We start from the raw sequence: 27,260 nt of genomic DNA on the forward strand, positions 1-27,260 counted from the left end.
AAAAAATAAAACGTCAAATCCTTAGAGTGTGTAATTTCTTCCATAGATCGTCGCAACATGATTATTAGAAATAAATTTACACTTAAAATTTTTTACTTTTAAATATCATTTATTGCAAATTGCATTCAGTAAACAAACTTTGGCATGAATATAGTTGTTACAATTTTAAAACAATCAAGCGAACGTTTCTGTAGAGCCCAGGTCAATTTTGGCTTTCCAATAGAGGGTGGCGATTCATAAGTTTAATAACTACTAGCTAGTTGTTTCCAATCAGAGTATAGTTAGGACAATGTAGTCGAGTTTTTTTTTGGAATTAACACCATATTTTGCGTTATAAATGCTGCAGAACTAGCCTACCTTTTATAATGCATTTTTTAACAAATTGACTTTTCCGTCACATATCCTCAAAAAGTGTAAGATGCTGTGGGTTATATTAATTATTGCATTACAATTTTAGCGTGAACTGTTAAAAAGGATATACATGGTTACGAGTATGCTTGGTTTTAATTAATCAACACAGAATTTAAATCGCCGATTAGGAAAACTGGGAAATTAGTTTTGTCTACTGCTAGGTTGAGTTTGATACCGGCTGCTTGTCCAATAGTTTTATTTATTTTTCTACTGCGTATTTTTAAATTCAACTTGGGGTTGTAGGACAAAGGTTGCTATTGTGTGTTTTTATTAGTTTCTTGTATTTTTTCTGTATTGGAAAATCCACTCACTTTAATCAAGCAGTCTTAAATTTCTTCAAATTGAGAGAAAAATCACAGAGACAGGCGTCATGCCAGTAAGTCGCAGAGCGCACGTAAATCAAGTACGTTGGTCCGGCGATCTTTGAACGAAAAGTAGTGTCAATTGACTTAATGTTGAATTTGACGCACACATTTCTTGGCGCGATCGACACAAACCATTCTTCGCATAGGGTCAGCAGGCTTTCATCGCTTTGCTGCACACTCGACTCGAGCCCCGACGATTCAAAGCAACTCTGCAAAAACGTAAATTAAATGAGAATGGAGAGTAGAAGTTTGAAAATGATATACATAATCGTGATCAGATCAAGAGTTAACATCTTTCATTTATAAGGGTTTTTTGAGATAGCCAAAAATAGGGAACGTCCGTTTTCCTGGAGTTCAATCTCGGAATTTTCCCATCTCTTAGCTAATACTTTTTAGCAAAATTCATCATAACTTAAAAATTTCAATTGCAAAAAAACCGTTCCAATTTGTCTAGAACTGCTCATTGAAAAAGTTAATGACAAGCAACCTACATAAATGAACAATTATTTAATTAAATCTTAAATATAGGGGATAGTTTGAATATGTTTAAATTTTGAGATAAAATATTTGTGTTGTAAAACCATACAGCTTAGCGGAGCTGTTAGAAATTTCAGTAAAATATTTTTCTACTAAAGAAACTTGAAACAAACGGTTGAAAAGGCAGAATTAAAAAAATAGCTTGGAAGCATGTTAGCAATTTATATTTTAGTTCGCAAATAAAATTCCATCAATATCAAGAAGAGTGGACGCGCTGCAAACACGAAACGGCAGACTTATCTGCCATTCGCAGTAATACACGTAATGGAAAGCGTTTGATCGATCGGGCAGGTACCTTTGTGCGAGCCGTATCGCCCTGGCAGCATGTCCTCTTGAGCGAAGAGCGATCGCGATACCCATCACCGAATCGCGGTGGTGCGGAATCATGGACAGAACGTTCTGATGGTTGACGAGCGCCTTCCACTCGTGCCCTGCGGTAGAGAGAACGCGAGCACGATCAATAACACACGCGGCACTCTTAAATATGCAAATTAGATTTATTACCTATTACGTGCATCCAACGCGCGAACTCGACGATGTTGTCTGGGTTTTTCGGCTGCAGCCGCATGATGTGCTGCAGGATGTTTTCCACCGCGTTTGAGTGGTGTTTGCTACTCTGCTCCTTTACCAACTTGACGCACCGACGCAGCATTTGCACCGCGTCCGCGGTCCGATTCTCCAGCCTGCGAAAATCGAGTTTGTGAAGGCGCGCACTAAATTCGCCACGCGACTGTTGGCAGATTTAATTTTACGCGTGCCTTGTTCCTTTTTACAACTGCACGCTTTTTACGGCGCGTTTTCTAATTCAGACCGGGACAAGTGCCATTTTTAACGGCCGGGAAATTTTATGGACGCAGTAAAAATCATGCCATGTGATCTCACTTATAAATTTGCCCCAAGTTGTAATGGGCGTGGACGTGGTCGGGCGAGTGCTTGATAGCCTCCAAAAAATGAACTTTGGCTTGCTCCGGGATGCTCATGAGGGTGCCCATATTGTTGTGCGCGCTGGCGTAAGCCGGCCACAAGCTGCCAAGCAGACAGAGTATATAAATCGAATTTTGGAGTCGTTCGAGCCACTCACCGAAGTGCTTGCTGGTAATGGAAGACTGCCTCGTCGTACTGCTCCTTGTCCTTCAAGAGGTTGGCCAGATTGTAGTGCATCTTGGCGTTGTGCGGCACCGCTTTCAGACCCGACCTAATTTCAGTAAAATATTTCAACTTAGAAATCGGTAAAAAGTTAGAAAAAAACACGCATGAATTTAAATGGAGAAACAATTAAATTCCAAACCGGATTTCTGAAATTTGTTTTGGTTTTAGAAAGATTTTGTAGCAAGGATGGTGATTGACGGAGTTTCACAAGAGTTGGTCTTTGATTGTGCCCAGCCAGTAATTCAGAATATATTGCAGCTAAATACTGCTGCGGGAATTCCGTTTAAACAGGTAAATTACTGCCAAAGAGGCCTTAGGGGGCTGAAGCAGTGGCTGCGTCCAGTAAGAGAATGTGCGCGCGAGATAACTTTCTCCTCAATTATTAATTAATAGCCAACCCTCCTTGATCATTTTGAACATTTTTTAACTTCTATTTTCAATTATATGAACGTCTGAATTTTGAGGTAGCAACGCACTTAATTAGAGCTTCTCTCGATGTCCAGTCGTTGTTGCGAACGACCGTCCGCCCACAGAAAATGAGCAAAAGCAGGCAGCCGCCGCTCATGAGCAGCCACCGGTGCCGGATCAATGAACTCCACACAAGCTGCACTCCATACACGACTAATATTAGGAAGCCCAAACTGCGAACGGAGTTGTGTAAGGAAAGTGTAAAATAGGATTTGAGCTTAACCGCACCTGGGGATGAAAAGTACTCTCTCAGCAACAACGAATCCCACTGTTATGATGAGATTGGTCGCCGGCAAAAACGGCATCACCAAAAATAGGCAGCCCAAAATTAACGGAGTTTGCTTTTGTTGCTGAAATATTTTTAAAGTTGATAATCAAATAGGAAATTTCTCGAGAACTAGCAGATCATACCTCAAAATCGCAAATGCTCCTGTAAATTAGAGCAACGCAAAAGCCGAGCAGTAAGATGGTGGCCAAATTCCGTGAATCGGCCACTGAAGTGATTAAGGGTAGCGAGCCCATCTGCCAATCGTGGCTCAAACTCCACGGGCACAAAATGAGCCAGCAGTTGTATGCCGCCAAGTAGCAGAAGGTCAGAAACCTGATGGAATTCCTCGTTTTCAAACTGAATTTTTCAATTGGGGAGTGCGCAATTACCTGACTTGTCTGCTCGGGTGGAAGGCAGCTGGGTTGTCTTGGATCGAAAAGCGGGGCCAAGTGCCCTGCAGCAGAGCGAGTCGTATGGCCAAAAGGAAGCATAGCTGTGGAAAAAGACAAGAGAAATTACAAAAAAGAGTTGAGTGGCGGACAGGGTCGTCGGCCGGCGACTCACTGATATTAAAATTCTAGCAGCTCGTCTGGCGAATTGAACAGTTTCTTTGTTCCACTGAAGGCAAAATATCGACCTGCAAGATGTGAATTTTTCATATGTCAGCTCGAGCTAAATAATGCGACGCTCATTATCTTGCTCTCGTCGTCGTCCCACGTGAAACAAGAGACGACTGCGAGCGGAAGAGCGCTTGCGAGGAAAAGTGTGTACCTTTTGACGAATGGCCAGCTGCGATACAAATCGTAGAGCAAATTCACCAGAATTACGGTGACACCGATTTCTTTTGACAACATGGCCAGCGCTCCGAAAAACACGCTCGTCCACAGCCCCACTGTCGAGATTTGGCAATCTTCCATTTCTGGCTTCCTGCAACGCGCATAAAAACGCTTAGAAACACAGCACAGGGCGCGCGTATAATATATTCCCACAAAGCATTACGAAATACGAAAATAACAGATTTGCTAGTTCAGAGGGCTCACGGGGAGCGAGCGAGAGAGTCGAGTCACACGCACGCACACACAATAGTTGTTGGCAAAGCAAAGAGCGCCTGCAAGCGAGGGTCGTTATGCAACCGGCGCAACTTAAGTGAAGAGCGGTTTGCCTCTTTCGTTAGCGGACGCTCTTTATGAATTCCGCGAGAGGAGGACTATGCTGCATTTGAATTCCTTTCAAACTTGATGAAATATATTGGCAATTTACACTCTAATAGTCCATAATGAACGGCGACTAAAAGCCCTGGTCGTCCCCCCGATTTTTTTTATCTTCATAATCGCTCTCTTACACAACTTTCGCTTTAGTGCCGAGAAGAGAATTTTCGCTTGCAGCGAGGAGGAGGAGGAGCAGGCGGGAGGGACAACGATTTATCGACTTTTCACTCAATAAAAAGTTTTTAAAATTGGAATTGTTTCCTCGGGATCTTTTATTTGGCCCACGGAAAACTTTTTATGTGTCGGCATTTCAGAAGTTTTAGCGGTCCCGAATATCGACCATGAAATGCGGGAAAAGGCGACTGCTAGTCACACAAAGGAAACAAACATGCCATCTTCATTTCGTGCCGATACGTACCCGTGATAGGCGAGGAAAGACAAAAGGAAGAGGACGCACGCCAACACGTCGGCCCGGCCCACGATGCCTGACACCTGAAGCAAAATGTTAAATGTCACGTATGTGTGCTTTTCGTCTGTCGCCGCGTGCGGCAGCGGCACAAAAGCTGGGCAGTAAAATAATCAAGGACTCACCGCCTCCGTGTGCACGGGATGGGCGGCGAAAAGCGCGCCGGCGATGGCGGCAAATTGGGGCCGCAGACCGGCCACCACGACACACACTCTGGTGAACAGCACTGCAGCCATCGTGTGCAGCACGACGTTCCACGCGTGGAACCAGTACGGCTCCAGCCCGCTCAATATGTAATTGGCTCTGCGGAAAATTACAGCAGGCACACAAAAATGAGTCACAACAAATATTTATTTCTGTGCACGGTCGATTTCTCGTTTTCCTCGGAAATTGTTAAAACATAAAATGGGTCTTTTATTATTATGCGTCAATTCCGAAGGCTCACAATGATGCAAATTGAATCCTGGTTACTCAAATATTCAAATTAAGCCTGCAAAATTAATTTAGTGTATAAACACTCTTGAAAATTCATTCAGTTCTCAATTTATTTAATTTGATTGTGATGTTACAAAGATGTAGACAACAACAATTTATTTGTACTTCAAACGGCATTTAATTTCTACTTTGAAGCCTGAAATATTTAAACTGCCCACTATATATTTTGATTGACATCATTAAGGCCGTCCATAAAAGCGATTAGCGTGTAGTGTGGCAGTTGGTCGGAATAATCAAGCCATCTTCGTCCCTGTTGCAATTACACGAATACATTCAAATGCTTTTTCGGTGTTGACAATGCCTGATGGCTTACTCGGCTGCTAATTTGCGCGAGAAAATCAATAAAGACAAAAAAATAAATGCTTGCACGAAAATAAACAAAGTGGAGGAGGAAAACGCAGTCGTGTTGTTTTCGGGAATTGTTTCAACTGGGGGGCCGAATTGCAAAAGTGCAGAAAGGAGTGGCTCGAGGGTGCTAATTGCTCAGAGCTGCACTCTTCAAATTGGGTCAGTTGAGCGAGAAGGCGGATGCCTAAAGTCGGGCGTGTCGTGACCAAGGCGAGCGGAGCATCAATTCAGCAACATTATCGCGCGCGCCAAACGATGCCATTTGGTCGTGAAAGTCTCTTAATCAGCAGCTCGCATCTAACGAGCGCCGCGTCTGCCGCCGCGGAGACGAAATTTGATCAGCTCGCGTAATTGGTCCACGCACGCCGCGGCTGGCGAGACGCACCAGGCGTCGTCGGGTCGTTTACCTAAAGGTCAGCACCGTGAGCGGCCTGTAGGACTTGTGGCTGTTAGGGTCGGACATCCTGGTGCCCCAGAAGTCGTTGACGAAGAGCTCGGAGAGGCCGGTGAGGCCGAGCACGTCGCGGTTCTGCAGCACGGCGGGCACGTCGTCGTGCACAAAGTCACCTCCGAGGCTGTTGGCATAGCAGCTGAGCGCGATGGCCGCCACCGAGAAGTAGATTTGGCCGCCGGCAGGGTCCGAGTGGCCGCTGGCCACCTGCGTGCGGCGTCGCTCGGCGGGCTGCCTCATTGATTGCGCGCTGCTCGCTCGCTCGCTCGGTGGACGGAGCTGCGGTGCTGCACTGCACTGCGGCTGTCGGCGAGCGGGCGACACTGCGGCAACCAGCACTCGCTAACCACTATCGTTTCCAAGAGCCGAGTCGCCCTGCCCGCCCGCGAGCATGCGCCCTCGCCCTTGACTGCAGTCGCTGGCAAGCCACCCCTGAATAAAGCAGCCCACCCGCCCGCCTCTAATATTGCTTTCGCGTTCGTTACTTTGGCGCTCGCCCCGCTCGCCCGCTGATCTCTTTAAAATAGCAGCCAGCATTTCGAATTCAGCGCATGCCTCCGGTCGGTGCGGTGCGCTCTAGAATAAATATGTTAATGCAGCATGCTAAAGAGCTTTTTGTTTGAAGAACGCCGGGTTTGCCGGATACACAAAGAAAGACGGGCTCTCCACTTTTCTTAAATACACGTTGACTTTATTATTAAAGAAGGGGAGAGGGAGTATGCATGCATTCAGGGGCTGCTGCGTGCCGCCGGACTGTGCTTGATTCGAGGGTTCAGCATCCTCAGCGGGTCCTTTTGGTATCTCGCGAACACCTCCCTCTTGAAGATCTCGAAGTTGCGTCTGTTGAGGCTGTTCTGCCGCTCGCGCCATCCCGGCCGGCTCTTTTTGTTCTGCAGGCCCCAGTGCACGGTGAAAATGGGGCTGAGAACGCGGAACTGGAAGCCGGCGACGAACGTTTCGTACACCTGCGGACATTTACGGCCCGAATTACAGCTACGTGACCACAATTCGTTATTTTGTTTTCGACGCCACGCGCGCAGCTGCGTTCATTTCGGTAAAAGCAAAAATACACATTTCCACCCCACACCCGAAAAACAGCATCTGCAGCCAGATAAACTGATGAAACTAACGAGAGAGCAGAGCGAGCGGCTCGTGTGTCGATGTAAATTTTGCTGCGCCAAACCCTCTCGCGTTCGCCAAACAGCTATTCGTGCACCGTTTTTTGCTCGTTGGCAATCTGCTCGGCCGGCGAGTCTGATTAATGTGAGCAGGAATCGCAAATTACGTTTTGCATTCGCGTCAGTTCGCGACGTCGCAAATTAACTGCGTCGTTCAGAGTTTTAAACACAGTTTCGGATATTTCCGTTGCCGCATAATGAGAAATTTATTCAAAAAGCCGCTTAACTTTATCCATTATCTGCCCATTGTAATGGCAAATAAATTGTTTCCCCTTAAAGCGGAATTGCCGCAATTACACATTTGCATAAAATTAGGGGTTGCAGTGCCTTGGTCGCGGGAAGGAGATTTAAGTGTGCAAAACAAGCATGCTATACGCGTTTCAAGAATTATTGCGTTCAGATATTAACTCAAAATTAAATCTCTGCCATTAATATCTCTTTGTAACATAAAAATCATGTTTCTAGAGCAGAGTAAAACTCAAACGATTGACAATTTTTGTATTATTTTCCAATCGTCAAGGGAAAATTATATGAAAATATGAATTAATAAATTTCAAGCTATCTAAACTATATAAAAAACCGTCTAAAAATTCCAAAACCATTCATAACCAGTCCAAAATTTCGTGAAATTGGCTAATATTTTGAAAAAGAAAGTCTCTCTTAGTGTTCTTAGTATTGAATAATAGGTGAAATTGTTGTTTTTTTGCATAAAACCCGTGCGATTTGAATGAAAACGACGATCTTCAAATCTAAGAATCCATCCAAATTAGACTTATTTGATCCAAAAACAGTAAGATTTTCTTACAAAGGCTGAATTACGCAGTGTTAATCATATTTTTAGAGTAAAAATAATTGGCATTTTACACGTGAATAATTTTAGTATGTTTATCTAAAAATTTTAATGCTCAAAAACAATATAAATAAAAGAATATGTAATCATTCAAACTCAGAAAAAAGCTCCGTAATTTACATAGGATTCACTAATTAGATTTTTTTACAAACCTGAGTGTTTCTTGTGTAGCCGTAACCTATGAAACGTTCGTCGTGCGCAGGTACCGTGTCGGATGCCACATAAAAAGGCTCGTACAAGAACTCAAAGTTGGTTACATTGTGGCTGACATGGACCTCCGGATTAATGTCTGGCGCCAACTGCCATCTGAAAAATGGAACGAAGCTGGGGGTTTTACTCGAACAACCTGCATTTGTAAACCTTTACTTTGTGAAATTTGTAGCGAATTGATTATAAATGAAGACTTTTTGGTGAAAAGGTCGCGCGAGGCCCTTTTTGGCGAGCCTCACCAACTCAGACTTGTTTTGCGGAAAGCGCACGCGCTCGTCCAGTTCGTACGTGGGGATCACAAAGGCGCAGAGGCCGTCCGGACAGTGTTGCTTGCGCAGGAACGCGTCCAGCTTCTCGGCCTGCTGCCCGCTTGGCACAATATCCACGTCCGTTACGAACACGTAGCTCGTCTGGCAGTTCCTACGCGCCAGGTTGCGCATGTGGTTCTGCGGGTAGGGCAGCTTGACGCGCCAGCGCGCCGCCTCTGGCCTCCTATGACGCATCAGCAAACGCAGCGACGCCTCAGGCTTTGAGCAGTCCAGCTTCTCATTCTCCATGCCTGCCGACATTCGCGCCTCGGACGTGAAGCTCGGGTGGTCTCTTGGAATGGCAACGTGGAAGGTCACCTGTCCGAGGGGAAAGCGCAAACAGATGCATTTTCAGCAAATGATTAATTATTGGATTTAGCTGATACTCGATCACAGCTAATTATCTAAAAAATTAGATGTTTTGAAAATAAAAATTGCGGGTGTATACTTCCTAAAATAGTTTATGAACTGAAAACTGAACTGTGAAATTTGTGTAGTTGGTTGTATTTCTCCAAGAACTTGTTACAATGAATTGTAAATCGGTGTGGAATGGCAAGATTGGCAAAAACGTAGCTGAGTAAAATAATTAATTTATTTTTATTTTTGTAGAAGTTCCGTTCAAGTCAATTGTGTGCGAGACTGTTCGGGCGGTTTAAACACATTTACAGAGAAAAAAGATGATGACCGCTTGTTTTTGCAAGTGAGTGAGCTAGGTGAGCAAATGAACGAAACTCAAAATTAAATTAATCTGCGTTAAAATAAAACTAGTTTTAAAAAATTTAAAAATTAATTATATTACACAGCTACGTTTTTGCCGTTTTTGCCAATTTTGCATTTGCACACCAATTTACAATTAATTGTAACAAACTCAACATTAAAAGGAGGCAAAGTATGCAACCCGCTTGGTATAGTTGCACACCAAAATGCCTATGAAGTATTTCTTACAATTTGGCAACATTTCTTCAAACTTCATACCAAAATTTTCTTGTGATGAACAAATAAATTTCATCAATTATCCAGAGTAAATGAACTCACCCTTTCTTTCACGGTAGCGTAGCAATGTCGAACGAATCTGATGTAGTGTTTGGCGATTTTGAGCTCATCAGGCGAGGAGAGGAAAAGCGCGGCCGAAATGGGCCCAGCCCATTGGTGGGCCACTTGCACCAGGGAGAACAGCCGTTCCAGCGAGCTCTGGGTGGCCAAGCAGACGCAGAAATTTTGCGATAGCTCGACATACTTGGTGCCGACGCTGGTCCAGTCGAACATTTTGTACAGGCGTCGCGAGTCCCAGCGGCCCAGGTGCAGGTTCAGCGTGAAGTCAGCCGCCGACGAGGCCACGTCTTCGGCGCTGCCGTTCACGCGGAGTGGCGGCGGCGGCGTCAGCGCCAGGGCAGTGACCAGACGCTTAGCTGCCTGCGGCGCCGTCAGGCCGGGCAGGACGCGTGTTTCGCAGTCAGGCGCATTCTGCAGCAGCCTAATGGTGAGCAACACGTTGCAGCAGGTGACCAGGATGACGCCGAGCACACTGAGGCTCCAAAAGCGACAGCCGCATAGTCTGGCCGACCAGCTGAACATCACCCGCCTGTTGGGAAGTTTTAGAGATGATTTGTCAGTAGAAGTCAGATTGATTCAGGTTTATGTTCCTTCAGTTTGTTCTTAAAAAAGAGTCAAAAATTTCGAGACGAACCATTGACACGCATTGGTTTTACATCGTTGCAGTGTCAAGGCAATGGGAGGTATTTGAGCATATCGGCGGGGATCTATTAATGTCTGAGGTGGCAAAAAGGTGGTTAATTAAAAAATTTACTCATCGAAGTGCTCAAATAACTCATCAGGCTAGGAAGCGCATTGGGTCTGACTCGACCTTGCTGGTTTCCGCACCTTTCCAGCGGCTTAAGGGACAAATTTTTTAATAAAATATCTCAATGCGAAAAGACGGCCACACTGGGCCCAAGCTACTCTGCGGTCCCTCGTTATACGCTGAGCGTTGTTATTGGTACCCGGTGAGCTCATAGCCCACGGGATGTGCTTTTGAGATTTTGATCTGAAAATTTTCAGGTGAGTCGTACTGTCGTACTAGGGCAACACTTCCACCGAATTTCATCCAAATCGGAAACTCTTACGCCTACATAGTGCCTATCATATAATCCTATCGAATATATTTATGTGGTTTGGAGGCTTGAATGCATTTTCCAAAATTTTGTGTTTTAAAATCGGATCAGAAGGTTGGTTCTACTACATGTAGTTAGATAAATCCCACAACCCACAAACCAGATTAAAACTAGCGCTGTGGTATTCACCAAACGACGCAAGATAAACCTCGGAAACTGACGGAATTTTCAAATGCTGCTGTGTGCAGCACATGCCAAATTCAATTCGCCGGAATATTACGCGCACACAGAGTATGAAGAAAAGACAGCCAGCGACGGAATATCACAATGAGAATAATTAAATATTTTTGGATATGTCGGTTTTTGATTAAATTCTTGTTCCTTTCACCCATTGCGCATAGCCGGCATGCCAACTGCTTAAAAGGTCGCGCTACCAGGCTGTTACCACCGCAAAACGAAGCTTCCGCCAGTTAATTAATAATTATTATTATTATCATGAAAATGAGCGACGACTATTTTCAATGCCTGAACGTTATTCCACAGTGAGTATTTAAGGCAACATAAAAGCAGATGTTCAGATATCCCGCTAGCTAAATACGGTAAATATTATTGTTTTTTGTGCATTTAATAATTTAAAGAAAGTAACAAAACAAACTCTTATATCAACACTTATTTAATTATTGCCCACCTGGCTTTTTTTAAAACAATTGCCTTTTGTGTTGCATATTGAAACCTTAAAATATCACTTAAATTTATTTAGAGCAAATAATTAATAGTTTATTTCTATTGTTATTAAAAATATTTATACAATAACTGTCATTAATAAAGTAATGTGACAAGTAAAACGAGTCCAGAGCATTACTCACATCATTCAATTTAAGCAACGTTTATCATGAACGCAACCGGCTTAGAGCAGGGAGAGATAATTACTTTTGCGCATCGGCTACTCTGATTGCATCGATTGTGTTGCTGTGTGCTGTGCATGCAGTGCATGCACTAGCTGGTAAACATATGAAAACATACTCGTTTGCATAGGCCGCCCGTGATATGTGTGATCGGCTCCGCAGCACCTGCAGATCAGAAGGGCGGCATCGCACCAGCCAGGGTGATTTTGTCGTTTCCGAAATTCCAAATCGATTTGCCGGAAGACTCGGGGATCGGCGAATTTCAATCTTGGCCGCAGCAGCTGGAGCCGTGTTGTGAAACGAAGTTGCGAATCCGCTCGCCGCTGTCGCTCCGAGCACGTCGATATTCCACCCTGCACCCCAGCGTGTGAGCAGACGGCGCCGCGGCTCCCCCGGCACTCTGGTTAAATGTACCTGCGTAGCGACCCCCTTATCCACCCCCGCGCACTTCTTGTTGTTTTATTTTTGGTGTAGTACACGCTTTGTCTGAAATAAGCGATGAGAGACCACTTGGTTCCCGCAGTCCATTGTGCTCATTTTATCGTGTTGAGCAGGGCGTGAATTCCGGCCTATTTACTTCTTTTGAACTGGAAAATCATCAGGGAAAATTTCCTGTGACAAATTAATAGTTTGGTTTAACCCGATTTTTTGGCACTCGCAGAAATAATTTTAAAATTCAAAAGCTTACGCCAGCGCCCTAATTTGTAAATGTATGCAACACGCTTTGCATTTAAGACATGCAGGTCACATACCCTCGCCCTGATTTAAAAATTGAATTACTTTCTCCCGAGGATCCTGTCGCTATCCTTCAAACTTTGTTAACTCTCACGTAAAGTTTTCGATCAAGAGTATGTAGATACATAAATTATTTAGGATGATAAGAATTTGATTCCAAAATCAAGAAATCTGAAGCAATCGCGCGCGCTTGAACGCCAAAATTTAATCTCAGGTGTGTTTCCCAGAGCGTCCGTTGGACGGCAGCACGAAGTACCCAGCTCCCGTCCATTCCACTTGACGGGAAATAAAAATAATACGCACAAGAGAGGAGGCGAGAGGCGTGCTCTGTGCCCGTGCTGCTCTGTAAATTTTGTTGAAGGAATTAAGTATGTATATCTAGTGCTTTGAAGACACCGAACCGAATCCCTGTTCAGAACACTCGGCAGTGCAGACGCTTCCCCGCGCAGGACCATCCTTTGGGAGCGGCCTTCGCGTCTTCTCCCAAGTTCTCAAAGGGGTGAGATTCGTGATCGGCGCCTGAATGTTGGATGATAATTTTTATTCTCGCACATAGTGCGCCATTGCAGATGCGACAATCGCCGGCTGTCAGACAGTGATCCGCCCTCGCTCTCCAGACATGCACAAGAGCAGTTCAGGAAAACCCCAGGAAGGCGGACACCGCGGCAGCCACCGCAAGGGAGACAGCGACTGGTTGTGTCCGGACGCCGACTGCGCCAATTGGAATTTTGCATGGAGGACTTCGTGCAATCGGTGCGGCGGCACCAAGCCCCCTGGCGAAGACGCGTCCTCCAGTAGTAACAGGTAGTTGCCTTGCCAGGTCCGTATCATGTCAGTTAGCGTCAGCTCTGATTTTTTATCTACTCTACAAACGACTTCCTACAAAATCTCCGGTTTTGCCAATCAAGTCCAGATTAAAATTTGTGGCACTTTGTCTCATTGTGTGCAGTTCAAAGAAGAAACTGGGACATGAAATTGGCAAGGCCATGGCAGAGAAGAGCAAGGGACTCTTCAGTGCCGACGACTGGCAGTGCAGCAAGTGTGGAAACGTGAACTGGGCAAGGCGGCACCAGTGCAACGTCTGTAACGCGCCAAGATACGGAGAGGTGATTTTATGAACAATAGTTGTTGCTCTATTTTGGCTATTTATAGCCCTTTCAAATTTAAGTACGCAGTTGCTACTATTAATTTGAACCAATCTGATCATATTATTGCTGTCAAATTATATAGACGGTCATTTTAAATTATATCTTTAAATCTCTGCAACAGTAAAATGAAAATTTAAATCTCACACTTCAAACTGTCTCAGTCAGTTTGCTACGTAACAGAACCTTCATTTTTCACTGAAGAAAATTATATCTTCCCTTGGATACTTAACAAGAATATTTTTTTGTTTTCTATTGTTGAGGTAAATTAAAAATTGGACTCAAGTGGTATTAGTGATTCATGTTTTGTTGGTATGAATTTAAACTAACTAAGTTATTTTAGCTGAAATTTAAGGACCTCACCCGTACTTTTTGGGGAAAAACACTGTATTTTGGGTTTTGCTTTTCTTCCGAAATACATGCATTTGTACAGTGGACAATTTTTATTTAATGTTGGATGACAAAAATATGAATTTTAAAGAGTAAATTTTAATGTCATGTATTTCACAAGGAATAGATTTTTAATATTCAACAGAATTATTGTTTGTGCCCTCGGTGTAGTTTAGCGCAAAATTGTGATAATTTTTGTGTTAAAATTTAAAGGAAAAAAATGCGGAAAAGTCGATAATTGTGGAGGTTCTGGTTACTTTTTTTGCATAATTCAGGGTTGCATTTTTCACCCCTCAAAATTGGCAAACTCTGAACGAAATATTATCCATTTAGCAATAAAAAACAGCTGCACCCCAAAGTTTTTCCTAAAATTTGCAAATGTATTTGAAGGGTTAGAAAATCACGTGTAGCTCAGGGAAATAATAATTTTGGTATTTTTTAAATTAAATCTTTTTGAAGTAGAACTCTTCCGATCTCTATTTGGTGAGTTTTTTTTAATATTCGTAAGATGTGATCAAAACACAACTGATTTACGCACTCAAAATTGAAACATGTTTCTCCTGCCCTCCTTAGTCTTAAATATTATTGAACCTAATGAACAAATTACTAACCAATAATTTATGGAAGCTTTTAAAACATTTAATTCAGCATAGAATGGGCTACAACAAAAATTAGAACCTATCTAAATAGGAAAATGTTGTTTTGAGCCCAAAGCAGTCTCTGAAGAAAAAACAGCTCTAATGATGTGTTTACAATAGTTATAGCATTACTCATTCAAGTTAATCTTGAACTAAACTTTTTTCTTCTAAATTTCTGTCTACATTAAAAACAATTTTCTAGGTTGAAGAGCGAACCGGATTCGGAGGAGGCTTCAACGACCGAGGTGTGGTTGAGTACAAAGAGAGGAAAGAAGAATCTGACGACGAGTGGGATGAATTTGGACGGCGCAAAAAGAAAAATAGCGCGTCAAGCTCTTCCGCAGACCGAAAACGGTCTTACTCAAGTGATGACGACAGGAAACCAAGCAACAGAAAAAAGAGAAGAAACTCAAGCAGTAGCAGCAGCAGTTCTGAGAGTGAACACGAAAAGAAGCGTTCCAAAAAGAAAGAGTCAGACGATGAAGAGGAAGATAGTGATGACGGTGATCTTTCCAAGTACGACCTCACCGGTTGGGGAGATGACGATGAGAGCAGCAAGAAGTAATACATATTTATGATACCATGCTGCAGTCATACCAAGTAATAATGCATTTCTGCCAACTAGAATATCTTTTAAGCTTGCATTGCAATAATGCAATACAATCTTGTAAAACAGATTCGCAGCAATTGATGCTGTTTCCATACAGCCCTGATCGTCTTCTCCTTATAATTGATGTGCACATATTGATGTGTGAATGAATTGAAAGAATGACCGAGGCCACTTTTGGCTCTAGAAATATAACTTTTACTCTGCTACATGAACTATGTAATGTTGAAAACGTGCTTTTGTAGTGGAAATTAAAGTACCAAAATCTCGCAAATTTCATCAAGTTAAAACTGAATTTATTTACAACTTAGGTTACACTAATCAAGTTTCAATATTCTCACTGACTTGGCATAGTCTAGCCAACAGGGAAGAGAGCTGAAGCAAGGTGCCAAGGCCTTCAATAATTTTCATGTGGGTCAACCCAATCTCCTAAAATTGTTAACCAAATGTCAATTAAACCCAAGATGAGAATTGCTATAAAAAAGTCACCTTCAAAAACTCCAGCATCAAGAATTCTCCAATTGTGTCCATGGTTTTACAAACTCTGAAGATGTTCTGGATCAGATCTTCAGCAGCATATCCCAACTTCCACAAATGTGCCAGAATCTAGGAATTAAGAGAGAACATATTTTTGCCCTAGACAAAAATTCGTTCATTACATACTTTGTAAGCAGCATCTATGTCCCCGCTCACACAGTTTTGCAACATTTCCTTAACTAGAATTGGGTGAGGCTCGTCACACACTTTGAAGACGTTCTTTTCATCCACATGTCCGAATCCATTCACGGTCGACTGTAGGTTGTTCAAAGCTTGCCGCATATCTCCCTGGGCAGTGAAGACGATTGCTTCCAGACCCTCCTTCGTGTGAGAAGCCTGGAAACAAAATTCGATATTACAGACTAAAAATACTCTTAAATTAGCTTGATTAAAAAAATTATTAAGACAAGTCTGCATAGAAACCAACAAAATCCATTTGAAATGCCCAATCGTGATTGTTACAAAGAAAAAGAAAATTGCAGCTTATTTGAGTGCACATGAACGTACATTCTCCTTTTCGCAAATATCCATGACTTTAGCCAGAATTTGCGCGTCTGACAGCTGGCTGTAGCGCAGCATGGCACAGCGAGATTGGATAGGTTCGACAATCTTCTCGCTGTTGTTGCAAGCCAAAGCAAATCGCGTCGAGTGTGAGTAAATCTCCATGGTGCGCCGCAGAGCCTGCTGAGCGCCGTCAGTCATGCTGTCCGCCTCGTCTAAGATGACAATCTTATGTCTGCCAGCGGGCAGGGTCACCTTTTGCTGGGCGAACATCTTGATTTGGTTACGAACCACGTCAATTCCTCTTTCGTTGGAAGCGTTCAACTCGAGAACAGCATCTTTAAATGCTGGCCCGAGCAGGATGCGCGCCAGACATAGAATTGTGGTGGTTTTTCCAACGCCAGGTGGACCCTTAAAATTACAAGTTGATTGTTTACACGGTATTATTTCTTCGTAATTATGTAAATAAATATTTACAGCAATGATGATGTTTGGAACGTTTCCAGCCTGTGCGAAATAACTGAGTCTTTGGAGTGTGTCCTCATTCCCTACAATTTCTTCAAATTTTGTTGGCCTGTATTTTTCGATCCTGGCATCGAAAAAAGAAATTGAGAGTATCAAACGAATTGATAACGCATTTGAATGATATATTTTACCAAGGTAGATGAGATTTCCTCGTTTGAGCCGTGCTGGACTTCTCCTTTGGATCAGCCGGAGCATCAACAACTTCCATATCACTTTCAATGTCGGACATTCTACCACTTATAAAATTGGTTACGTAAATTGAACTCTACAACGTCTTGCGTGTAACAAATTATTCACGAAATGAAAACGAATTTTACAAATCAAGAAGGATGCAAGCAATCTTTACGAACGATAAAAGTGCAAAAATTTCGAAAGAATTCCTTGCGCCGGCCGCCGAGCCAGGAGCCAGATGATGTTTATATCAAGTTCCCGCCCGTTTGACAGCCCTTCAAATTTAGGCGCGAAGAACACGAGACGCGCCTCCTTTCCTTTATTTGGCACCTAGCTTCAATCGTTAAATTAGAGGAAAATTTGCGATCCCGAATCCTTCATTGATTGAACTTAAATTGTTTCAATATTTTAAATTAAAATTGAAATGAAAAATGCTATGAAAATAAGAATTCCTTAAATAGTAAAAAATTCCGTTATCTATTATCGGGGTTTCGGGGTTATTTTATTCCGTCAGGGTTATTTTCAGTGATATATTTATGATGTTATTGAGAAAGTAACAAAATTTATTGACAAATACAAAATAATCCTACTTGAAAATGTAATACACAGTTAAGCAACTGAAATTTGTTGGCAAACAGATAGATTTACGTTTCTGGTTGTGTTTCACTTCACAGGAGGTATTTAGTCTTGAATAGAGATGATAGAGGGAAAATTTACACAGGGGGGAGTGAATCAAAACTTCTGTATTGAATGTTTGGGTATATTTACAAGGAAAATGCAATATTTATTGGACCTGCTGCCAGCCCTGCTCTATTCAAAAAAGTAGTATTCCTCACGGAAGAGTTTGTCGGTGAATGCTTTTGTTTCGAAAGAGGTAGGGAGGTACTCTCGCATAAACCTGGCAAACTCGTTGAAATCCTTGGCCACGCCTGCTTTATGGCAGGCCCTCATGACCTTCCTTACGTTTGCTTCATTCACCTTCTTCTGTCTCAACACACTGTTGATGTTCACCGAGAGAGTCCTGAGAAAGTCATTCCTCACTCTAGGTGGACCATTCTTGAAGTATTTATCCAGCTGTGGATAAAAAATGTTAAATTAATGTTCAATGCAATGTTTTGATCATTTCTGTACCTTGTTGAGCAGGCGTTTATTCACCCACTGATCTCTCTTCAGTTCTTTAAGGATATCAGGTTGCGTGAATCCAGTATTGGTCCTTGTTGGATTCTTGCTAGCAGTCTTCTTCTTTGTTATACCAGTGGGCTTGCTGGGTGGCACACGTTTTTTCACTGTAGAGAACTCTTTTTCTTTGGTAGCAAGCTTGGCTTCAATTCGCTTCTTCCTCTCTTGATGTTCCTTCAAAAAGAGCGTTCTCTTTAGCTGTAACAAATTATTATTATTTTCATTGCCTTAGTTCCATAGAATACAACTACTTGCCTCTCTATCTTTCATGGAAGCAACTCCAGACTCGTTAGGATCTCCTAGCATGTGTTGCCAAGGGGGAGGCGAAATTTCTCCTGACTGAAGAATAGATCTTCTGACTGAAGTTCTGGTGGAGGCAGAAGCTTGGCTGAGGAAAGAGGTGATGAGGGACTGGTGTTTTCCGATAGACTGGATTCTTTGATGCAAGGGTAATGGCGCACCACTGGAATTTCCACTCTTCTTCTGGCTACTCTGCTTTGCCGCAACAATCTCTTCCTCAGAGGAATCGCCATTGATTTCATCAGCCCCGCTACAACAGAAAAAATTATTATTAAATCCTAAAAAATGGGTAAATCTTGTGTCCAGCGTTAGCACCATTAGAAAGGTAACTACAGTGTCACAATATTTAGATAGTATGGTGTCACTGCTTACAGTGATAATGTGTACTTTATATTGATTAAAACACTCTATAATTTTTGAGAAAGAGCATGAATTTTCATAAGTTGTATAAATTTTTAAGAACATTGGCTCTAAAGTTAGCAAGCTAATTAAGCGGTGAGAACTGTCTAATAATTGAAAATCATGATTTTATTTCGCCAGAAGGGAGATTTACCTCATAATTCGCACACCAATGGATATATCGCGATGGGAGGAATCAAAATGAGGCGAAAAATTATTGAAAAACTGTGTCAATTATTATGCAGCTTGGTAAATTCTCAAATTTAATTGTTATTTAGCCCTGGTTTGATTTTTGCACATTGTAAAGACAATTTATTGCTTATTTCATAAACAATACATTTGTAAAAAAATTGGAATATCTTGTATTTTTCTCTTCAACAAGACGCTATTATCAGGTTTGTCTCTCAGAGACAATTAAACACAACAGCATCAATATTACGGTGGGTGCATTGCAATGCAAAAGTTACCAGATACAGAATAAATTATCACCTACCTTGGACCCGGCAACATTGATTCATCAGGCTCATTTTCTTGCGTTTGAGTTTCCTCTTGCGCAACAGACACATCCAAGTTTCCATCATTGATGCTTGGCCCATCTGAATTATTGTCAGCGTTGACGCTTGGGCTAGTTTCAATTGTTCTGGCTGTGTTCTCGTCTGAATCCTGAACCTCTGTGTGCTCTGACTCGCTTTCTTCCTCAGTATGTTGGCTCTCAGATTCTGTCTTCTGGTCATCATTACTGTCACTTCCAGGGTCAGAGGGCGTCGCGTAAACTGTCTGGTTTTCCCCCTTGTCCTCAAATTGTTCTGGAGTGTCAAACACTATAGTCCGAGACTCTGCTTGCTCTTCCACAGCACCTGGGGTTAATATTTCATTGAAATTTCACACGTTTCTATTTGTTGCATACTATTTGCTGTTTCACTAATTTGGGGCCTTTGAGCTGGATTAGAGGCAGCAGCACTTTGAGCCAATGTGATATTGCTGATTTCATTCATCCCCATCAAGCTGTATCTGGCCCCCAACACGGATTTGTTCTTCAGTTTCATCAACGCTCGCTCGAAATCCTGAAGGCTGAATAAGTTTTTGCCACCTTGAATGGAGTCTCGTTTGCTTGAATCAATCATCATGCTAGGCGAACGAACAGCCACCATCGCCCTTTCCAAGTCAGCAAGTGAGAATATCTTTTTAGATTTAGTTGCTGAAAGTTAGCCTGTTGTAGATTTTGGCAAAGGAAAATTTGTGTCAGTAACTCACATTGCTGAGGCCGCACGAAGCGAGAAATAGCAGTCTTGAAATCTTCTGCAGTGTACAACCTAGCCTCTGAACTGTTTTTGTTCTGCTCCCCATTGGTTTCCATTAGATCTACAGCATCTGTCACGTCTTCCACCGTCAAGGATACATCACCAACCGGTGTTGACGTTCTAGGCTCTGTTGAGCAAAGTTTTGAATGCAAAATCAAGTCCGAAAATTTCACTTACCTTCAGTTTCCTTTCCAGGCTGTTCGTGCGACTGAGAAAATTCCTCTTCAGCTTGCTCCAAATGCTTTTGCAAATTTCTTTTTGCAGTTTCTTGCGAAAATTGGGATTTCCTTATGATTCCAGTCTTCTTGGGCAATTAAAAATATTTATTTCAATTAAAATGTTTATTAAAAAGAAATGTTAGCAACCTTTTGATTGGCGTTAGTAGCAGAGGATGCAGATTCCCCCTTTTGCTGCGATGTCTTGCCTGAACGTCGCGGATCAATAGAGAGGGCGGATACTCTTTTAGCTGAGAGAAGTATATCATTTACATTTGAGTCGCCAGTGTACTGAAACATTGTGTGGCGCTGCATTCTTTCATCAGTTAACGATATCTCATCTCTGCTGGAAGTTTCTAGAAATTTAGAATTATAAATTTCACATTAGTTTTAACACTGAAGAATGTTACGTTCAGAAACTTCTTTCTCTTTAGAACTTGAAGTCTTCCCGCTATTTAAAGAAGTAACATCTGGAGGTTTTGGCATTCCCACCTGTTCAGCCGACTTGCCACCTATTCCACTGCTTTCTGAAATATTAATATATTGCAACGTGTTTTAATTTATTTTCTAATAAACTTACGAAATGAAAGCTTGAGCGACAGTTCCGGCTGATCATTCGATTTTTTATACAAGATCTTACGCCTTTTGAATACAACAGGTGTTTCATCATTCTCAGTGTCTGAATCAGTATTATTTGGAGCATTCTGTTGAGCCGCAGTCTCAGTAGACGCAACATTGGCGCTATTATGGGATTCATTGGACTCATCTTTGTCTGATGCAAGAAACATGCTTATTGCGTCCTTGTTGGACCTCTTAGAAGTCGAGTGTGTATCAGACTCTTCTTCAAGTATGGAGTAATCCAATTCCATGGTGCTTGACTCGTGCAAGTTTGAAGTATCCTTTCGCTTTACTTTGGTTGCGTCTTCTCCATCCGTCTCTACAACATTAGTTTAGTTGAGTTAGTTTTAAATGCCGAGATCATTTCAAACAAATTTAATTCGGCATGAAAATAAATGGGAGAGTATAACATGGAATAATTCTTTGAGTGCTTTCAATTGTTGATTTTGAAAATATTTTTATCTGGGTAAGAAAATTTGAGTTGAAAATTTAGTGTACTGGAACCAGTTTTAAGCAGTTCAAGTAAATCATGCATTTCTCATATTGACTAATATTTCTTGAAATAATATCTGGAGATAATTTACGCATTAATGATCTGCCAAAAACATACATTACGCTGTGAGTAGTGTTTTAAGAGTGGAAAGAGCTGAATGTATGAAAAAATACGAAGGGTAACATGAAAACAGCTTCAATATGCCACAATATTAAATAAAACTCTTGAACCTACTGAAGTCATTATTCATTGAGTGCTACAGTAAACTTATTGTTTCAATTTGAAGTTGAAAAGTTGCATCCAACTGGGTTAGTAAAATAATTATGAGAATAGTAATAAATTATGAGAAAATGGCGTAAAAAAGCAAAAGGATGAATAAATGAGATATATTATGGATATACATCATTTTCACCTGCAATCAACCGTGAGGACTGGGCTCGTTGCTTTGAGGCAAACAGAGACAATTTGCGAGTTTGACGTGTACTCTCCACGTTTCCACTGGTCTTTCCAAGACGTTCTGAATTATTTTCCATGATCCGTACTTTGTCGCTCTTGGAGGATCCAGACGAACCATCTGTACCATGAGTCGGCTCTGCTTGCCTGTGGGTGGTTTGTCCCACAGAATTACTCTCGGACTTTTTTCTCAACTGCCGCTTTGGTTGAATTTCTTCGCCATCGCTTGAATCATTGGCAACATTTTGCGACTTCTCAGGTGAAAACAAAGTGAATTTTTTGAAAGGTGTGCTTCTATTAGGAGTTTTTTGTCGAAGATTGGTGCGCTTGGCATTGATCGAAGGTTCATCAGACAAAGTAGCGCTCTCTTCATGCATATCATGCTCAACATTTTCTCCTTGATCTTGTCTTTCAACACCACTACTCTTGTCTAGTTCAATAGCTCTGGAAGTAGCTCTAGTGCCAGCTGTTTCATCTATGAAAGATTCTTTTTCAGAACCAATTCCAATGTTGTGGTTCTTAGATAAAGTGGAGATGGAGATATTTTTGTTTAAGTCGCTGTGATCTTCTTCCCAGTCATGGTCGAAATCTATATCGGAGAGAGCTTGTTCGGAACCAGTAGCAGCAACTGGATATCTACTAGTATTGACTTGATCAGCGTTACCCATCTTGAAAGTGTGTTGTGAGCGAGTACCAGTCTCAATTTGTGAATTCTTCAAAAGGCTTGACGACAGACGCATCACCTTTGACTCTTTTGACCTCTCCAGGCTAGAAAGATCAATTTCCTCGTCTAATTCATCAGAATTATTGTTGTGTTCGTGGGTTTCAGAGCTTTCTTTTCCAACATCGACATGTGTATCAGGAGTTTTTTTCTGCAGGCTGTGTTGAGCTTTCTCTTGAGCAGTTTCCACTGGGCCAGATTGATAATGGGGATAGCCTGGCCTGCCTTCAATTGGGATTCTAGAGCGTTGTAACTCACCACCTGATGTCTCACTCACCACGCTAGTCTTTTTCAAGGAAAATGTTTTTGGTTTACTAACAGCTGAATGGTCAGATTCACTAAGACTCTTGCTGCTCAAATTTACTCTACTGTTTAAAGTGGTGCTTGCTAATGGTGATAACTCAAAGGTCATTTCGTTGTTGCTCACTCTGGCCGCAGGCTTCTTCCTGGATACAATGACCTCTTCCTCAGACTCATCAGAGGGCTGGTGAGCATCCTTGTCTTGACTTGTTACAGTGTGCGATTGAGGCACTGCAGCATGTGATTTCCTTGGTAAATTTTTGCTGGACGCCATGTTGGATTGGGTTGGTTTCTCTTTGCTTGCACTCCATATACTTTTTCTTTTGCTGATAGCCAGAGGAGTTTTCTTGCTGGGGGCTTCTTTTAGTGTTGGTAAGTCCAGCGTCATTTCCTTGTTGCTCTTTCGTACTTCAGCCTGCTTTTCAACAATTGCCTCCTCCTCAGAATCAGCATCCTCTGAGAGATTTTCATCCAAAACCAGGGTCTCGATTTGCTCTCTAGATTTTGACAGTTTGTCTGTTGCTTTGTCAGGAGGATGTTCTGTTACTTTGTTTTTGTCCGCTTCACTTATATTTGGAGAGCTCTTCAATGGCGACAACTTCATGGATGTAGCTCTGCTACTCTTTCGAGCAATCACTCTTTTTCTTGAAGCTATCTCCTCGGACTCGTCACTTGATGATGAACTTCTGATTGTATTGCGAGCTGGAGACAAATTGATTGTGGCTGCTTGTTCCTTAGTACTTTTAGCACTCTTCTGCCTGTGTATATTTGTGGGTCCATCTTCATCAGGTGAATGGATCTGAGAGATGAGATATTGCTTCACCTTTTCAGGCGATTTCAATGCAGGCAAATCCACAAGAGCGCTGGGCGACTTCCTTTGATTTTGCCTACTCGTTCTTTCCACTGGCTCACCATCATTATCTTCAGGACTTTGATCAGTTTCCTTGGTTGCACTTTGCTTGGCAGGGCTTCCCAATGGCGAAAGATTCATCACATTAACTCCAGAACTCTTTCGCAACACAGCTCTTTTCTTTGGAGCGATATCCTCAGATTCATCACTAGATGATGCTTGATCTCCAGAATTATTGTGAGCTGGAGACAAGTTTGTTGCTGCAGGTTGACCTTTTGGAGTTTTAGATCTAGTCTGTCGATGCTGGATAGAAGGCCCCGCATCATTTGGAGACTGAATTACAATTTTGACGCGTTGATTTGCCATTTCAAGCGAGTTAAATGAAGGCAAATCTACAAGAGCGCTGGATGACTTCCTCTGATTTTGCCTACTCTTTCTTTCCACTGGCTCACCATCATTATCTTCAGGATTTTGATCAGTTTCCTTGGTTGCACTTTGCTTGGCAGGGCTTCCCAATGGCGAAAGATTCATCACATTAACTCCAGTACTCTTTCGCGACAAAGCTCTTTTCTTTGGAGCTATATCCTCAGATTCATCACTTGATAATGCTTGGTTTTCAGAAATATTGTGAGCTGGAGACAAGTTTGTTGCTGAAGGTTGCCCTTTGGAATTTTTAGATTTAGTCTGTCTATGCTGGATAGAGGGCACCTCATCATCTGAAGAGTGAATTTCTGTGTGGAGATGTTGATTTACCTTGTCAGGGGAGTTCAATGATTGCAAATCCACAAGAATCCTGGGCGACTTCCTTTGAGAGCGCCTGCTTTTCCTTTTCAGTGGTTCATCAATGCTTGACTCTTCTTCATCATCATGTTCTTTGTATGATTCTTCCAAAACAGGCATTTCAATAAGGGTTGAATTATGCAACGTAGCTCTTGATCTAGTCACTCTGACTGGACTCTCTTGGTCAGACAATATTCCAATTCTGTTGAGAGAGTCACTCTGTGTAGCTGGAGACAGAATGATAGGTTGCGAGGTCCCAAGGTTTTCTTTAAAGGATCGAGTGAGTCTACGCTGCACAGGTAGTGGTGATTCGTCTACATCAGATGCCACCTTTTCAGGAGCAAAACTTTTCTCTGGAGTCATTTGAGGGAGCTGTGAAATTATAACGTATGAAATTCAAAAGTATATTTTAATTTATAACAAGAACTACTTGGATTTCAGTGTTGGCCTTGTCCTTGGTGCGCTGTGATCGACGCTTCCTGACATCATCATGACTCAGATCTGTTTCAGAGTCGTCATCTGGGGCAACCTGGTTTTCCTTGTCGGGAGAAGGTAGAGATATTTTTAATCCACTCTTCTTTACTTCTCTGGTCTTTTTAGTTTTCCGCCGAACTTGTTCACCTTCACTTGATTCAACAATTGAAGCATCTCGCTCTGAGTAAGATGGGCTAAGCACAAGGTTCAAATTTTCAATTTCTGTGCCTCGTGTTGACCTAAAATGGTACAGTTAGAATTGGCTCTGAATCCAATTTCCAATATAATACTTTTTAGCTCTAGTTCTTCTGGTTAGTGGAATATCTACATCACTATCAGTGTCATTATTGCTGGGAATGTTGGATTTCCGAGGCTCTGATGTTCTCAATGGACTCAAATCAAAATACTTATTCTGATCTGCCTTCATGGACCTGAAAAAAAAATTAAAAACTGGCCATGTTAAAGTAAAGGGGCTCACTTCTTGAATTTTTTGCGTTTTTGTAGTTTCAAGTCAGGACTGTCCACTTCAGAAGACTCAGAGTTCGCAATTCGATGAACTGAATATTCTGTAGCATTCAGTTGAAGGTCTATCTGCCGTGTCTGATTGCCAAGAGTTGAGCTTGAAATAAAAAGAACATTTAATACTCAGTTGTGCTGCTTGTATATTAGTACTTTTTTCGTTTGCGCCGAATTTTGATTGGGCTTTCAGGGCCACTATCAACTTCTTCTTGGATGTGTTTGGTTTTCATCACAGGTGGCGCAGGCAGAAGAGCTTCTAACCTTTTGTCCCCCACTTTGCGAGGACTCCTCTGTAGTTTGGTTCGGCGAATCTCAATCTCACTGTCTTCACTCTCACTATGGCGAACAGGACCGGAGGGTTTGAATGCGCCAAAGCTCTCATTTGATGAACGACGGCCCGAAACCTGCTTACAAAATGCTATTTTTAGAAGTTTTTATGCGAATGTTCATTACATCAGCTATCCTAGGGTCATCATTCGATTCCTCTTCTTCCGATAAATCTGCATTAGTTAGAAAAATCCGATTTGTTGACAGGTTATGAGTTGACGTTCTTTTCGATTTTTGTTTGATTCCTGAAGATAATCTTTCATTTGACCTAGTTAATCATAGACAGTTTTAAGAGATTTTAAATAATTGTTGCGTTTACTCTCTTCCAGGCTCAAAAGTCGGATTCACAACACTTTCTCTTAGATTTTGCTTCCAGCTTTGCCTCCCCAACATTTCAACCAGCTTTTCATGGCTGTACGTAGAATTATCACTATCCGACTGAAACAGTTTTTAAGTTTTTATTTATAATAGTCACATCCTATAATGCATAATGCCGCCATATACTTGTTCTTGAGGAGCAGCTAGACTTTGTTTGGGGCTTTTCCAAGGACTGCTTCTGTTTAATGCTCTATTGGTAAGCACCCTCGCAGCAGGAGACTGAAAATTAAATTGGAAATAAGAAATTAAATCAAGTTACGGATTTTGTACGAAGATTGATTTTTGAAAGTTTTTTATTTCATAAAATACAAAATGTACTTAATATCATATACATTATAATAGATATGCATGCTTGAACGCAGAATTTGTATTGAAATTCAGTGATTTCTACGGGTTTATAATCGATTTTATGGAGAACTAAAAAAATAACGGTATTGTAGGCAAATTGTTAACAAATTTTGTCACACATACCATTGGTGCTTTTGCTGGGGTTGATTTAGATCCTGTCCGCTTCATTGTGCCTGTGGAAAATATTTGCAATGTCAATAACGTGTATGTATGATACATAGATATGTATGGTATGTATGTAAATCAGAACATTATGCAAAAATCAAATTTTTATAAAGAACAAACTCCGTATATTTAATAAATAAATATATTAATAGAAAATTTACTCTAAATTTAAGATAGGAAGATTTATAATACATTTATGTACGAACCAAGAACCTTGGACTTCCAGCTAAAACTTGCAAGATGCAACAGTCGCTGTTCCAAAGAATGAATGTTATTTGTCTGAAAAATGGGTAGAATCACTCTTAATATTTTTCTGTTGTGTTGATGAAGTGACAGGGACTGTTGCTGTTAGCGGATTTGACGAATGAGCGGCAAGTTTGAAGGAGCGCGGCGGCCGCGGCGCGCTTGCTGAAAGCTGGAAGGCCAGATGATAAGTATGAACAATTTTGCCAACATGAAATTA

At 41.8% G+C, this 27,260-nt stretch overlaps 5 protein-coding genes across 7 annotated transcripts; 1 reads left to right on the forward strand and 4 right to left on the reverse strand.

Annotated features, from left to right (window-relative positions):
* Nucleotides 1-88: 88 nt before the first annotated feature.
* Nucleotides 89-6,531, reverse strand: LOC135942202 (protein O-mannosyl-transferase TMTC1-like). Its single transcript, XM_065488199.1, has 14 exons — nucleotides 6,123-6,531; nucleotides 4,998-5,175; nucleotides 4,825-4,898; nucleotides 3,970-4,125; nucleotides 3,763-3,835; nucleotides 3,588-3,691; nucleotides 3,342-3,531; nucleotides 3,159-3,280; nucleotides 2,939-3,103; nucleotides 2,395-2,508; nucleotides 2,196-2,339; nucleotides 1,818-1,996; nucleotides 1,609-1,744; nucleotides 89-985 (listed from the first exon to the last, which is right to left on the reverse strand). The coding sequence occupies exons 1-14, from the start codon at nucleotides 6,404-6,406 to the stop codon at nucleotides 925-927; spliced, it is 1,980 nt and encodes a 659-aa protein (XP_065344271.1). The 5' UTR covers nucleotides 6,407-6,531; the 3' UTR covers nucleotides 89-924.
* Nucleotides 6,532-6,830: 299 nt separating this feature from the next.
* Nucleotides 6,831-12,123, reverse strand: LOC135942203 (beta-1,4-glucuronyltransferase 1). Its single transcript, XM_065488201.1, has 5 exons — nucleotides 11,847-12,123; nucleotides 9,748-10,294; nucleotides 8,561-9,030; nucleotides 8,347-8,500; nucleotides 6,831-7,131 (listed from the first exon to the last, which is right to left on the reverse strand). Exons 2-5 carry the CDS (start codon nucleotides 10,285-10,287, stop codon nucleotides 6,895-6,897), a joined length of 1,401 nt encoding a protein of 466 aa, XP_065344273.1. The 5' UTR covers nucleotides 10,288-10,294; nucleotides 11,847-12,123; the 3' UTR covers nucleotides 6,831-6,894.
* A 601-nt stretch (nucleotides 12,124-12,724) lies between these two features.
* On the forward strand, nucleotides 12,725-15,533 carry LOC135942205 (zinc finger Ran-binding domain-containing protein 2). The gene is made up of 4 exons (XM_065488203.1): nucleotides 12,725-12,962; nucleotides 13,020-13,267; nucleotides 13,413-13,569; nucleotides 14,839-15,533. The coding sequence occupies exons 2-4, from the start codon at nucleotides 13,083-13,085 to the stop codon at nucleotides 15,199-15,201; spliced, it is 705 nt and encodes a 234-aa protein (XP_065344275.1). The 5' UTR covers nucleotides 12,725-12,962; nucleotides 13,020-13,082; the 3' UTR covers nucleotides 15,202-15,533.
* RfC4 (replication factor C subunit RfC4) lies at nucleotides 15,518-17,215 on the reverse strand. The gene is made up of 6 exons (XM_065488202.1): nucleotides 16,938-17,215; nucleotides 16,759-16,870; nucleotides 16,288-16,692; nucleotides 15,907-16,116; nucleotides 15,733-15,849; nucleotides 15,518-15,672 (listed from the first exon to the last, which is right to left on the reverse strand). The coding sequence occupies exons 1-6, from the start codon at nucleotides 17,033-17,035 to the stop codon at nucleotides 15,565-15,567; spliced, it is 1,050 nt and encodes a 349-aa protein (XP_065344274.1). The 5' UTR covers nucleotides 17,036-17,215; the 3' UTR covers nucleotides 15,518-15,564.
* A 302-nt stretch (nucleotides 17,216-17,517) lies between these two features.
* LOC135942588 (uncharacterized) lies at nucleotides 17,518-27,149 on the reverse strand. Of its 3 annotated transcripts, none has more exons than XM_065488773.1 (20): nucleotides 27,004-27,149; nucleotides 26,756-26,805; nucleotides 26,411-26,503; nucleotides 26,226-26,344; nucleotides 26,033-26,174; nucleotides 25,733-25,983; nucleotides 25,539-25,679; nucleotides 25,351-25,491; nucleotides 25,017-25,299; nucleotides 21,895-24,958; nucleotides 20,952-21,308; nucleotides 20,782-20,898; nucleotides 20,522-20,727; nucleotides 20,334-20,457; nucleotides 20,110-20,283; nucleotides 19,763-20,053; nucleotides 19,349-19,712; nucleotides 18,412-18,706; nucleotides 18,109-18,354; nucleotides 17,518-18,051 (listed from the first exon to the last, which is right to left on the reverse strand). In XM_065488773.1, the coding sequence occupies exons 2-20, from the start codon at nucleotides 26,798-26,800 to the stop codon at nucleotides 17,788-17,790; spliced, it is 6,717 nt and encodes a 2,238-aa protein (XP_065344845.1). In that variant the 5' UTR covers nucleotides 26,801-26,805; nucleotides 27,004-27,149; the 3' UTR covers nucleotides 17,518-17,787. The 3 variants fall into 3 exon arrangements, with proteins under 3 accessions (XP_065344845.1, XP_065344843.1, XP_065344844.1); XM_065488771.1 differs by having other exon boundaries at nucleotides 20,334-20,460; XM_065488772.1 differs by having other exon boundaries at nucleotides 20,334-20,460; nucleotides 26,990-27,013.
* Nucleotides 27,150-27,260: the final 111 nt, after the last annotated feature.

This window comes from Cloeon dipterum, chromosome 4 (assembly GCF_949628265.1).
Source record: "Cloeon dipterum chromosome 4, ieCloDipt1.1, whole genome shotgun sequence".
In the NCBI taxonomy this organism is placed as follows: Eukaryota; Metazoa; Arthropoda; class Insecta; order Ephemeroptera; family Baetidae; genus Cloeon; species Cloeon dipterum.